Source organism: Ranitomeya variabilis, chromosome 2 (genome assembly GCF_051348905.1).
Source record: "Ranitomeya variabilis isolate aRanVar5 chromosome 2, aRanVar5.hap1, whole genome shotgun sequence".
Classification (NCBI taxonomy): domain Eukaryota; kingdom Metazoa; phylum Chordata; class Amphibia; order Anura; family Dendrobatidae; genus Ranitomeya; species Ranitomeya variabilis.
Genome location: NC_135233.1, coordinates 265,276,868 through 265,288,643, shown reverse-complemented (window position 1 = coordinate 265,288,643; position 11,776 = coordinate 265,276,868). Strand labels below are relative to the sequence as shown.

At 50.4% G+C, this 11,776-nt stretch overlaps 1 protein-coding gene across 1 annotated transcript in view; it reads left to right on the top strand.

The window, feature by feature from the left end:
• The first annotated feature begins 287 nt into the window (after nt 1-287).
• The window catches only part of LOC143809334 (histo-blood group ABO system transferase-like), a 105,456-nt gene continuing 93,967 nt past the window's right edge, over nt 288-11,776 (top strand). The window contains exons 1-4 of the mRNA XM_077292422.1: nt 288-1,171; nt 1,551-1,598; nt 2,045-2,116; nt 2,828-2,863. Coding sequence (XP_077148537.1) covers nt 1,041-1,171; nt 1,551-1,598; nt 2,045-2,116; nt 2,828-2,863 — 287 coding nt within the window. The 5' untranslated portion in view covers nt 288-1,040. The remainder of the gene's footprint in view (nt 1,172-1,550; nt 1,599-2,044; nt 2,117-2,827; nt 2,864-11,776) is intronic.

Here is an 11,776-nt window from a genome sequence, read left to right as displayed (position 1 = left end):
AAGGTCAGAGAGGCCTAGCACCTGAGCACTGCAGTACTTTGCTCTGCCCCCAACAGGGCAGACAAAGTAAACCTGCGCCGGAGCCGCAGCGTGAAGACAAGAAGAGGATGTCATCCTATGAAGATGGGAGACCATGGACCGCGACGCCCATCGGACCGAACCGCAGCGGGACCACCCCTGGGTGAGTATAATATAACCTCTTTTGGTGCTGGTGGGCTTAACTCACCTGCCATTTTGGGGGTGACAGGTTCCCTTTAAAACAAATAAACAAACATCATATACTTACCTAAATTCAGCGAATCCAGCAGACAGCGGGAGGTCCTGGGCAGCCTGACACAATGATGTCATTGCGCAGGTACTCTGACGTCCGCTGCGTGGAGCAGCACGATTACATCATCGTGTTATTCCTCCCTAGACCGACCTACCACTCTGTAGGCCTCAGGCCTATTGCGACCTGCGGCCTACAGAATGGAGAGCAGCAGTGCAGGGAAACCATCTCTCCCTGCTCTGTGCACCTGCCAATACAGTTAAGTGTAACATAGCTACGGGCTAGCCCCTCAGAGCGCAGTGCCCCGGGGGGCAGCACCCTCTGATGTACAAACCATACCCTCATCTTCTCTATGCCTCACATAGCTGGTTCCAAAAATCTCACATTTTGACTCAACAACGGACAGTACAGATTTCCATTGACCTAATGTCCAGTCCTTGTCCTCAACCCAATTGAGATAGTTTGGTATGAGTTGGATGCAGAGTGAAGACAAAGTAGCTGACAAGAGCTCAGCGCCTCTGGCAACGTCTTCATGACTATTGGAAGCCATTCCAGAATGACCTGCGAGAGAGAAGTCAAGGAGTGTAACACTGTCAGCACAGTGATGGGGGGGCACATGAGGAATCTGAAATGCAACTCATATTCTCGTTTATTTTTCATGTCTCTTTACGCCTTGTTTCCAAAAAGAGCGAAGAAAACCATTTCATGAACAGAGGAGTCCAAACTTTTGACCAGTGCTGTATAAATTCTGCATAGTATCGCTCTTCTGGCCATGAATAGTGGCATCTTTATGTGTATTGTCATGTTCTTGTCAGTTCTTCCCTTAGTTGACATGAGCTGTGGGAGGAGATGCTGCTGTCTTCTGAGTTACCTGCTGGTTCTCCTGGTTCTTGGTGTCTTTTGGTGAGTTTGTCATTGTGAACCTCACGTTACAAGCAACTGGGCTGAATAATGGGTTGCGGGCAAGTACTACAGAACATCTCTCCCACGTAGAACATGGTGAGAATTTTCCTCAGACCATGGAGAAGACATTTACCATTTTCAACCAATTTCTTACTGCTTTTATCTCACTGGCTGATATATGAGTCAGGCCACATGTTCTGGTCTTTTCAGAGATTTTCCCCTGACTCTACTGTGTAATACCTTTTCCGCTTACAATATGTTATTTTTTTATGTTTTCAGCATTTGTTGAATTCCATCCGGCCGGTAAATATAAAGTTTGTGCCAAGCAGCTGCTAGTAAAGTCTTCTGGAATGCTCCTAACTTTTGATTTTTTTGTCAGGTTTGGTATAAGATGGCATCATGGAGTCCCTCTGTCTTGTAGACTACAGTGAGTAGTTATTGTCATGTGTGGAGTTTGTCACTTACCACCAGCTCAGGAACTGAAATGATTATATCAGTCACACACATAAATGTCAAATATTACTTCCATTCATATATCTAATTACACCACAAAAACGGATCACAGTGCACATAAATGATGCTACCATACCATGCTCACAGCTAATGCCATCACACTGTAAATAATCAATGGCACTACAGTATACATAAATGATGCTACCATATCATACACATGACTAATGCCACCACAGAGTAGATAAATACTACACTGATAGCAGCATTATCAGAATACCTTCATTACCTCCTAGTCCGCAAAGTGCCCCCTGTACGAAGCTGAGAGGAGCGTGTTATGTGCTCAGTAAGAATGAATTGTAAGGGGCATCTGCTCCATGTCAGGCCGTAACATAATATTTAATATCTCCTGTCTCCACACAGGGGCAGCGCCATGACCTTCTCCACTGGTTCGTCCTTACTACAAAACCTTTATAAAAACGGTGCTATCCAAAGGTAAACTCTGTTACATCAGTAGTAACTAGCTAAATAAAGAAAAGTCCATGTGACGGTGGGGGCTGCCGACTGAGATCAATTTGAGGTCTGTCCACTGAACAGCAGATGGCGACAATGAGGGCCCCTAACTGTGCCTGATATGGAGGCCGCTGACTGAACTCCATGTGGTGGCCATCGACTTAGCGGCAAATAGTCTACTGGCTTTGTACATCACATACAGCATCTGTGAAGGAGGCCACATGGACATTACTAAGACAGTGTTTGTGTTAAACTTGGAAGTTTAATCTTGGAAGATGTTGGGTTAAGTTCTCCGAGACCTGAGTGTCACAAGAGCGTTTCCAGGGCAGTTGGAGGCTTTGCAGTATTGTAGTTTGTGCTGAATGTTTTCGGTCTGAATCAGACACCTCATTCCCAAGAACAAATTTCTGAAAAATTTTCTCGTCTCTATAAGGGAAGTCTACTTGGGTTGTGTCTGCCAAAGAAGCACTTCCCGAGAGACGAGCAAAGGGGCAACCTAAAGTACATATTCCATAGGAGGAGCTGACAGATGTGTGTTTATGCATATTCTGCTTGACCAATACTTGTTTCTTCACATGTGTGAATTCCTTACATGGGGGCACTGACTTTCACATGGCCAGGGATGGAAGTTATTTGTTATTTCCATGATTTTATTAATATTAGGCGCTGAGTAACCAATCCACTCTTTTACAGGATGCTATATGAGAAGCCAGATGCTTTGAAGCCTCCGTGAGTATCTCCATCAGCTGAATGTATACAGTATTGTGAAGTATCTTTTTCACTCCTGCCTAACTTCTTGCAAAGTCATAATTCTTTCAAAAATAGAAGTGTTAACAGTTTAATTTCTTAGTCTGCAAAATGCAAAGTTACGTAGTTGCTACTGTTGAGCGATACCTTCCGATATCCAGAAGTATCGGTATCGGATTGGATCGGCCAATATCAAAAAAATATCGGATATCGCCAATACCGATACCCGATACCAATGCAAGTCAATGGGACACAAATATCAGAATGTAAATAAGCCTTTTCTGTCCTTCTACATCCTGTTCAGGGGGGGAAGAGTGTGAGCGGTATGTGGGTGGACACTGTGCGTGTCTGTGTGCGGGCGGGGTCTGTGCGGGCCTGCCGGGGATCTGTACGGGCCTCTCGGGGGTCTGTACGGGCCTGCTGGGGGTCTGTGCGTGCCTGCCGGGGGTTTGTGCAGGCTGCCGGGGGTCTGTACGGGCCTGCCGGGGCTCTGTGCGGGCTGCCGGGGGTCTCTGTGGGCTGCCGGGGGTCTGGGTGGGCTGCCGGGCCTCTGTGCGGGCTGCCGGGGGTCTGTGTGGGCTGCCAGGGGTCTGTGCGGGCTGCCGGGGGTCTGTGTGTGCCTGCCGGGGCTCTGTGCGAGTTGCCGGGGGTCTGTACAAGCCTGCCGGGGGTCTGTGCGAGCTGCCGGGGGTCTGTTCGGGCTGCCGGGGGTCTGTGCGGGCTGCCGGGGCTCTGTGCGGGCTGCCGGGGGTCTGTGCGTGTGTGCAGGCATCATCCGATGGGACTACAAGTCCCATCGGACGATGCCTGCTACAGTGACAGTGATTGACACATTAGCCAATGATGGGACAGTAGTAGTCCCATCATTCAGCTAATGTGTTAAATGTAAAAAAACACACCATACATACAACATACATACTACATACATACATACATAGAACATACTACATACATACTACATACATACAACATACATACTGTCACGATATGGTATGAAATATCATAAGTTAGTTTTCTTGCTAGCCTGCGGGGGCTAAACCCCCCCTCTCTCTGGTTCTCTTTGCTTCCCTGTGAGTTTCTGAATATAAGGCAGAAGGGGGTTTTATGGCCGTGCCATAAATTCCAGGCTCTGAAGAAAGTTACTCGCCCCCTCCCAACTGCTCTAGCTGGAACTTTTAGAGAAGATTCCGGAATCATGGAAGTCTTTTGTTCCATTTTTGTAAGATATTAGGCAGACGATGTAAGATAGGAAAATGGTAGATATATCTTCTTATTCTCCCTCGGTGGATCTACGCATCACTCTAAACACGGGCGTCTAACTCCATCGGGTGAAGTAGGGATTGCTCTGTAAATAATAGGACATATTTGATCTCATTAGAAAGCCCACGGTAATCTGAGATGAATGCTGGGTTTGTTACGACTATGATAGGTTCAGTAGCGGAATTACAAGTCTTAGAAAGATTTAGCTTATACTTAGTCAGAATGTAGAGAGAGGAGGGTCTGGATAAGCCAGCCTTTCTGTGATGTCACTAGCTGCAGGTTTTAAGTTTGTGGCAAGATCCCCAGCTCAGGCTTCTTGTGATTTCCTGAGAGCCCTGAGCACGTCCAATGAGCTGGGACGTATGGTTGCCTGCAATGCAATGATCTGAGAATATGTGAGTGTTATCTTTTCTTCATTTAATCCTTTTATTTTCATAATTACCTTGTACATATTTGCAATTGTCTCATTTGTAACATCTTTGTAAAATATTTTGATAAAGCACTGCCTACATTTTGTGGGGTATATTACTTCATGCCAGTTCTTTCTCCATGCTCTAAAAACGTACCCTAAGTCTTCTTGAAGGGAATTTACGCTACTGTTTTGGGTTAGCTTCGGACCCGTTTAATCGAAGCTGGTGGCAGTGATACCGTACTGTGCAGGCCTTTGGGTGTCACTGTAGCGACTGCGGCTTGATAATTATTGTTCCTGCCTGAGCGGGAGTAGTTATCGCGTCGCTGCAGCATGCCCAATAGCCAGTACATAGCAGGCAGCCTTTCTGGCGACTATTTACCCTAGGTGCAGTACCTAATCTGACCTGACAGTAAGGGGGGCGCCAGAGAGCTACAAGGTTTAAGTGGAACTGTAAGCGGGATACACAAATCCCTGCAGTTCATGGTATATTGAAGAGCAGTGGGATACCAAAAATAAGCCCCTGCTGTAACCTAAGAGGTCAATAAACTTGTGTGTGTTTTTTTTATCACATTGTGGCAGTGGAGGGATAACTAAGATAAGCCCCCCTGCACATGTGATAGCCGTCTGTTGGTCTAAAGTCACCCCGATCCGTGACATAGTGGTGGCAGTGGTCAGGAATCCCTGTGGATTTCGTGTCAAACTGCTGGCAGCGGCTAAGGGACCTTGACAGTCACGGTGTGAATCGTGACAATTGGTGGCAAGGCGGTGGGATATTAGAGCATTAGTGATTTGGTTTGAGCAATCATTCCTCTCACTAAAAACTTGCAGAAAGTTCTTACGAGAACTCTGCGCAAATAAGTTTGGGAGAACGAACTCCGTGCTTATTAGTTGTGAGACAATTGTGTACTGGTAATTATCCCCTCCCTTTCTCTTCGTTTTTCTATCCTATCTTTTATTTGGCAACCATGGTGGGGCTGGGAGAAGCCTTTTATGAACAGCAGACCAGAGACACCCTTGTTGCCTTATGCAAGTCACAGCGCATTGACTATGCAAGCAAAAACAAAGCCGAACTGGTCGCAGTCCTGATGCAATGGGAAGCCGCTCTAGACCACTCCCAGAGCCCAGAAGCTGCAGATGCCAGCACCAGCGAACGTGGTGCTGCAGCAGAGGTCCAACCACTGAATGCCGGCCCTATTAGCAATCAGGGCGAAGTGGACCCCCACCTGCTGGCGGCCTTGGAAGAACTTCCCACTGATGACCATGATGGATGCCTACAGCTGATTCAGCAATACCGGCAGGAGGCCCGAGCCGAGAGAGGCCCAGCGAGAGGCAGAGAGAGCCGAGCGAGAGGCCCAGCGAGCCGAGCGAGAGGCCCAAGCGCAGCGGGAGTACCAGCTGCAGATGGCCCAACTGCAAATGCAGGGGTCGTCCCAGTCCAGCCGTGAGCCCAGCAGCGCTCAGATACCGAAGCCCCGGCCTGACCACTTTCCTGTTATGGAAAAGGATGGGGACTTGGACACTTTTCTGCGGGTCTTTGAGAAAGCCTGCAGACAGTACCGGCTGCCTACAGATGAATGGGCACGATACCTGACACCAGGGCTGAGAGGCAAAGCTCTGGAGGCGTTTGCTGCCCTCCCTCAAGAACAAGATGGTGACTATGAGGCCATCAAGCAGGCTCTGATAGCCAAGTACCAGCTTACACCCGAGATGTACCGTAAAAAGTTTCGGACCCTCCAACGTGGCCCACATGACAGTTACAGTGATGTGGTGCATGGACTGGGGACCCACTTTGACCAGTGGACCCAAGGACTGTCAGTGACCACCTTTGCACAGCTGCGAGACCTGATGATCAAAGACCAGTTCTTCCATCTTTGCCCAGCTGAGGTGCGACAGTTCGTGATGGACAGAGAACCCAAAGAAGTGACGAAAGCAGCGCAGATTGCCGATGCCTATGAGGCCAACCGTAGATCGGAAGTGCGGAAGCCAGTCACCACCAGCTGGAGAGGGGGTAAGCCTGCATCCAACGCCAGTACCCCTGCCAGCTAACACTCCAGAGGTCCTGTCCCTGTGGCCAACAGCACCAGACCTACCACCGAACTTCGCCAGTGTTACCACTGCAGCCAGCCTGGTCATATCAGTCCCCAGTGTCCAGTCAAGCAGAAGAACCTCCCAGCCAAGGCCCCAGGGCCTAATGCAGCAGTTCTTTTGGTGGGTGGTGTGGTTGGGATGGTGTGGGATAACGTACAGCACGTCACTGTGGGAGGTCATGTTGCTACAGGCCTCAAGGACACCGGGGCTGAACGAACCCTCATCCGACCCGAACTGGCAGCCCCTGAAGAAATCATTCCGGGGAAAACCCTAACTGTCACTGGGATTGGGGGCATCAGCTGTCCCTTACCGATGGCCCGGGTTTATATTGATTGGGGTGCTGGGAGCGGGGTGAAGGAAGTGGGGCTGTCTGATAATTTGCCCACTGATGTTTTTTTGGGGACTGATTTGGGGAGGTTGGTTGCATACTTCGTCGATGACCCCCCTCCCCAATCTACTAATGAGGGTAACGTTAACCCTGACAATGATGATGATGATGATGGGAAATCGCATGTGTTACCTGACCATGCTTTATCTTGTAATGATGCATCTGTTAACCATTTTTTCCCTAGGATTGATGGTGAAAATGTTGTACCTGTGCCAGCCGAACCTGATAATGATTTTTCTGCGAAAGTTGATGTGTCCATAGGTACAGGAGTGCTCAGCCACGTCTCTCTGCGGAGTGAGACGGCTGAGGAACCCCTAGCAGGGGCAAGTGTCGGTGCTACAAGAAATGGGGAGATACATGGGAACCGTGAGGAAGGTGATGCCCTGCAATTGACCAGTGCCACCGAGGAAGGTAACTGGCCCATAAGTAGCAATGCTCCTGAGGTAATGGGGGTGGATGGGGAGGTAGAGCCCATAGCAGCGTCGGCTGATGGGTCTGTAGAAATCCCCGGGGAGACAGCCTACGTAGCTGCTGTCACCCGCAGTCAGAGTGCCCGGAACGCAGATAACTGTCTGCCTCCCGGACCCTCCTTAGTCATCAGTATGACTGAACCAGAGGTGGACCCAGAGCAGGTCCCAGAGGGCTCCCGTGGGGAAGGGACCCTGACGTCGCTTCTGGCTTCCCCTAGCCAGGAGTTTCAGGCCGCTCTGCACACAGATGCGAGCCTAGAGAGTTTGAGACAACTCGCCGGGACGCGCTTCTCCGAGACTGATAAGGAGAAGGTGTTCTGGGAAGGAGGAAGGTTGTACCGGGAGACAGTACCCGGAGAAGCACAAAAGGAGTGGTTGAGGGAAAGACAGCTGGTCGTCCCGCAGCAATTCCGGGGTGAGTTGTTGCGAATTGCCCATGAGATCCCGCTAGCTGGACACTTGGGGATCAGCAAAACAAAGGCCCGGCTGTCTCAACACTTCTATTGGCCTAAGATGGGGACAGATGTGTCAAACTACTGCCGCTCCTGTGTCACCTGTCAAAGAGTGGAGAAGGCGGGGCCTGCTCTTAAGGCTTCCCTGATCCCTTTGCCAGTGATAGAGAAGCCCTTCCAGAGGATCGCGGTGGACATTGTGGGCCCGCTGGCCGTCCCCAGCAGCTCTGGAAAGCAATTCATCCTTACTGTGGTAGACTACGCTACACGGTACCCAGAGGCAGTAGCTCTGTCATCAACTAGGGCAGATAAGGTGGCGGATGCCCTGTTGGCTATCTTTTCACGTGTAGGATTTCCCAGGGAAATGCTTACTGATCAAGGCACCCAATTTATGTCTCGCCTAATGGAGGCTCTCTGTAAGAAAATGCAGGTGAAGCACCTGGTATCGAGTGCGTATCACCCACAGACCAATGGCTTGTGTGAACGCTTCAATGGTACCCTTAAACAGATGCTACGCATGCTGGTTGAGACTCAAGGGCGCGACTGGGAGCGGTACCTCCCACACCTGCTATTCGCTTACCGAGAGGTTCCGCAGGCCTCGACGGGGTTCTCCCCCTTCGAGCTCCTGTACGGCAGGCGAGTCCGGGGACCCCTTGGGTTGGTAAGAGAATCCTGGGAAGAGGAGCCGAACCCTTCTGAAGTGTCCCTAGTGGAGTATGTCATGCGCTTCCGTGACAAGATGCAGACCTTGACGCAGTTGGTGCATGACAACATGATGCAGGCTCAGGCTGATCAGAAGCACTGGTACGACCAGAACGCCCAGGAGCGGACCTACCACGTGGTTCAAAAGGTGTGGGTGCTGGTCCCCATACCAACGGATAAGCTTCAGGCAGCCTCGGAGGGCCCGTACGTCGTCCACCAACAGCTCAACCCGGTCACCTACGTGGTCACGCTTGACCACGCTCGGGGTAGGCGAAAGGCCTTTCACGTCAACATGATGAAGGCTCATCACGAACGTGAACCTTTCGTCCTACCAGTCTGCAGCGCACCCGAAGACGGGGAGGAAGACACCCTCCTGGACATGCTGGCCCAAGCCAAGGCCAATGGGTCCATTGAGGACGTGGAGGTAAGCGCCTCGCTAGAGGAACCACAGCGGTTGCAGTTGCAAACCACACTGGAACCCTTCCGGGTCGTGTTCTCCAACCGGCCTGGAAGGACTGAGTTAGCCGTCCACGAGGTGGACACCGGGAATCACGCCCCACTATGGCGAACACCCTATCGAATCTCTGACCAGGTGCAGCAGATTATGCGCCAGGAGATTGATGAGATGTTACAGCTGGGGGTGATTCGACGGTCAAAGAGCGCGTGGGCCTCACCGGTAGTTCTCGTGCCAAAGAAGGACCGGACCACCCGGTTCTGCGTGGACTACAGGGGGCTCAACGCCATTACAGCCTCTGACGCCCACCCAATGCCGCGCATCGAGGAGCTGCTTGAGAAGTTAGCTGGCGCAAAATACCTGACAATAATGGATCTGAGTTGCGGATATTGGCAGATTCCCCTGAGCCCCGAGGCGCAGGAGAAGTCCGCCTTTATCACACCCTTTGGACTGTACGAGTCCACGGTCATGCCCTTCGGCATGAAGAATGCCCCTGCCACTTTCCAGCGGATGGTCAATCTCCTGCTTCAGGGACTGGAGAAGTACACCGTAGCGTACTTGGATGACATTGCCATCTTCAGTCCCTCCTGGGATGAACACCTGCAGCATCTCGAGGAGGTGCTCAGGCGAATTCACCAAGCTGGACTGACTATCAAGCCGGGAAAGTGCCAGATGGGCATGAGGGAGGTCCACTACCTGTGGCACCGGGTAGGCGGAGGCACCCTGAAACCGGAGCCTGAGAAAGTGGGCGCGATCGTAAACTGGCCCACTCCTGGGACCAAGAAACAGGTGATGTCCTTCCTGGGCACTGCGGGGTACCTTAGGCGCTTTGTGCAGCACTATAGTAGCCTGGCAAAACCTTTGACGACGGACCTCACCCGGAAGAAGCTACCCCACATCGTCAACTGGACAGATGGCTGTGAGGGGGCCTTCCAGGCGTTGAAAACAGCCCTGTGCAACGCCCCTGTGTTGAAAGCAGTCGACAGCAGTCGACCGTTCTTGGTACAGACCGACGCCAGCGAGTTTGGCCTGGGTGCTGTGCTCAGCCAGGTTGACTCGGAGGACCAAGAGCACCCCGTGTTGTACCTGAGCCGGAAACTTTTGCCGAGGGAAGTGGCCTACTCCACCATTGAGAAGGAGTGCCTGGCCATAGTCTGGGCCCTGCAGCGCTTGCAGCCCTACTTGTACGGTCGCACCTTCACTGTGGTGACCGACCACGACCCTCTGCGCTGGCTAAGCACCATGTGTGGAACCAATGGCAGGTTGGAGCCTTGCCCTTCAGCAATTTGACTTCACCATTAAACACAAAGCGGGCAAAGAGCATGGGAATGCAGATGGACTCTCCCGCCAGGGTGAACCCACAGAGGTGCGCATGGAGGCATACCGAGAGGTTCTGCCGCCATAGCGCACGCTAAAAGGGGGAGGTGTCACGATATGGTATGAAATATCATAAGTTAGATTTCTTGCTAGCCTGCGGGGGCTAAACCCCCCCTCTCTCTGGTTCTCTTTGCTTTCCTGTGAGTTTCTGAATCTAAGGCAGAAGGGGGTTTTATGGCTGTGCCATAAATTCCAGGCTCTGAAGAAAGTTACTCGCCCCCTCCCAACTGCTCTAGCTGGAACTGTTAGAGAAGATTCCGGAATCATGGAAGTCTTTTGTTCCATTTTTGTAAGATATTAGGCAGACGATGTAAGATAGGAAAATGGTAGATATATCTTCTTATTCTCCCTCGGTGGATCTACGCATCACTCTAAACACGGGCGTCTAACTCCATCGGGTGAAGAAGTAGGGATTGCTCTGTAAATAATAGGACATATTTGATCTCATTAGAAAGCCCACGGTAATCTGAGATGAATGCTGGGTTTGTTACGACTATGATAGGTTCAGTAGCGGAATTACAAGTCTTAGAAAGATTTAGCTTATACTTAGTCAGAATGTAGAGAGAGGAGGGTCTGGATAAGCCAGCCTTTCTGTGATGTCACTAGCTGCAGGTTTTAAGTTTGTGGCAGGATCCCCAGCTCAGGCTTCTTGTGATTTCCTGAGAGCCCTGAGCACGTCCAATGAGCTGGGACGTATGGTTGCCTGCAATGCAATGATCTGAGAATATGTGAGTGTTATCTTTTCTTCATTTAATCCTTTTATTTTTTTTTTTATTTTTTTATTTTATTTTCATAATTACCTTGTACATATTTGCAATTGTCTCATTTGTAACATCTTTGTAAAATATTTTGATAAAGCACTGCCTACATTTTGTGGGGTATATTACCTCATGCCAGTTCTTTCTCCATGCTCTAAAAACGTACCCTAAGTCTTCTTGAAGGGAATTTACGCTACTGTTTTGGGTTAGCTTCGGACCCGTTTAATCGAAGCTGGTGGCAGTGATACCGTACTGTGCAGGCCTTTGGGTGTCACTGTAGCGACTGCGGCTTGATAATTATTGTTCCTGCCTGAGCGGGAGTAGTTATCGCGTCGCTGCAGCGTGCCCAATAGCCAGTACATAGCAGGCAGCCTTTCTGGCGACTATTTACCCTAGGTGCAGTACCTAATCTGACCTGACAGTAAGGGGGGCGCCAGAGAGCTGCAAGGTTTAAGTGGAACTGTAAGCGGGATACACAAATCCCTGCAGTTCATGGTATATTGAAGAGCAGTGGGATACCTAAAATAAGCCCCT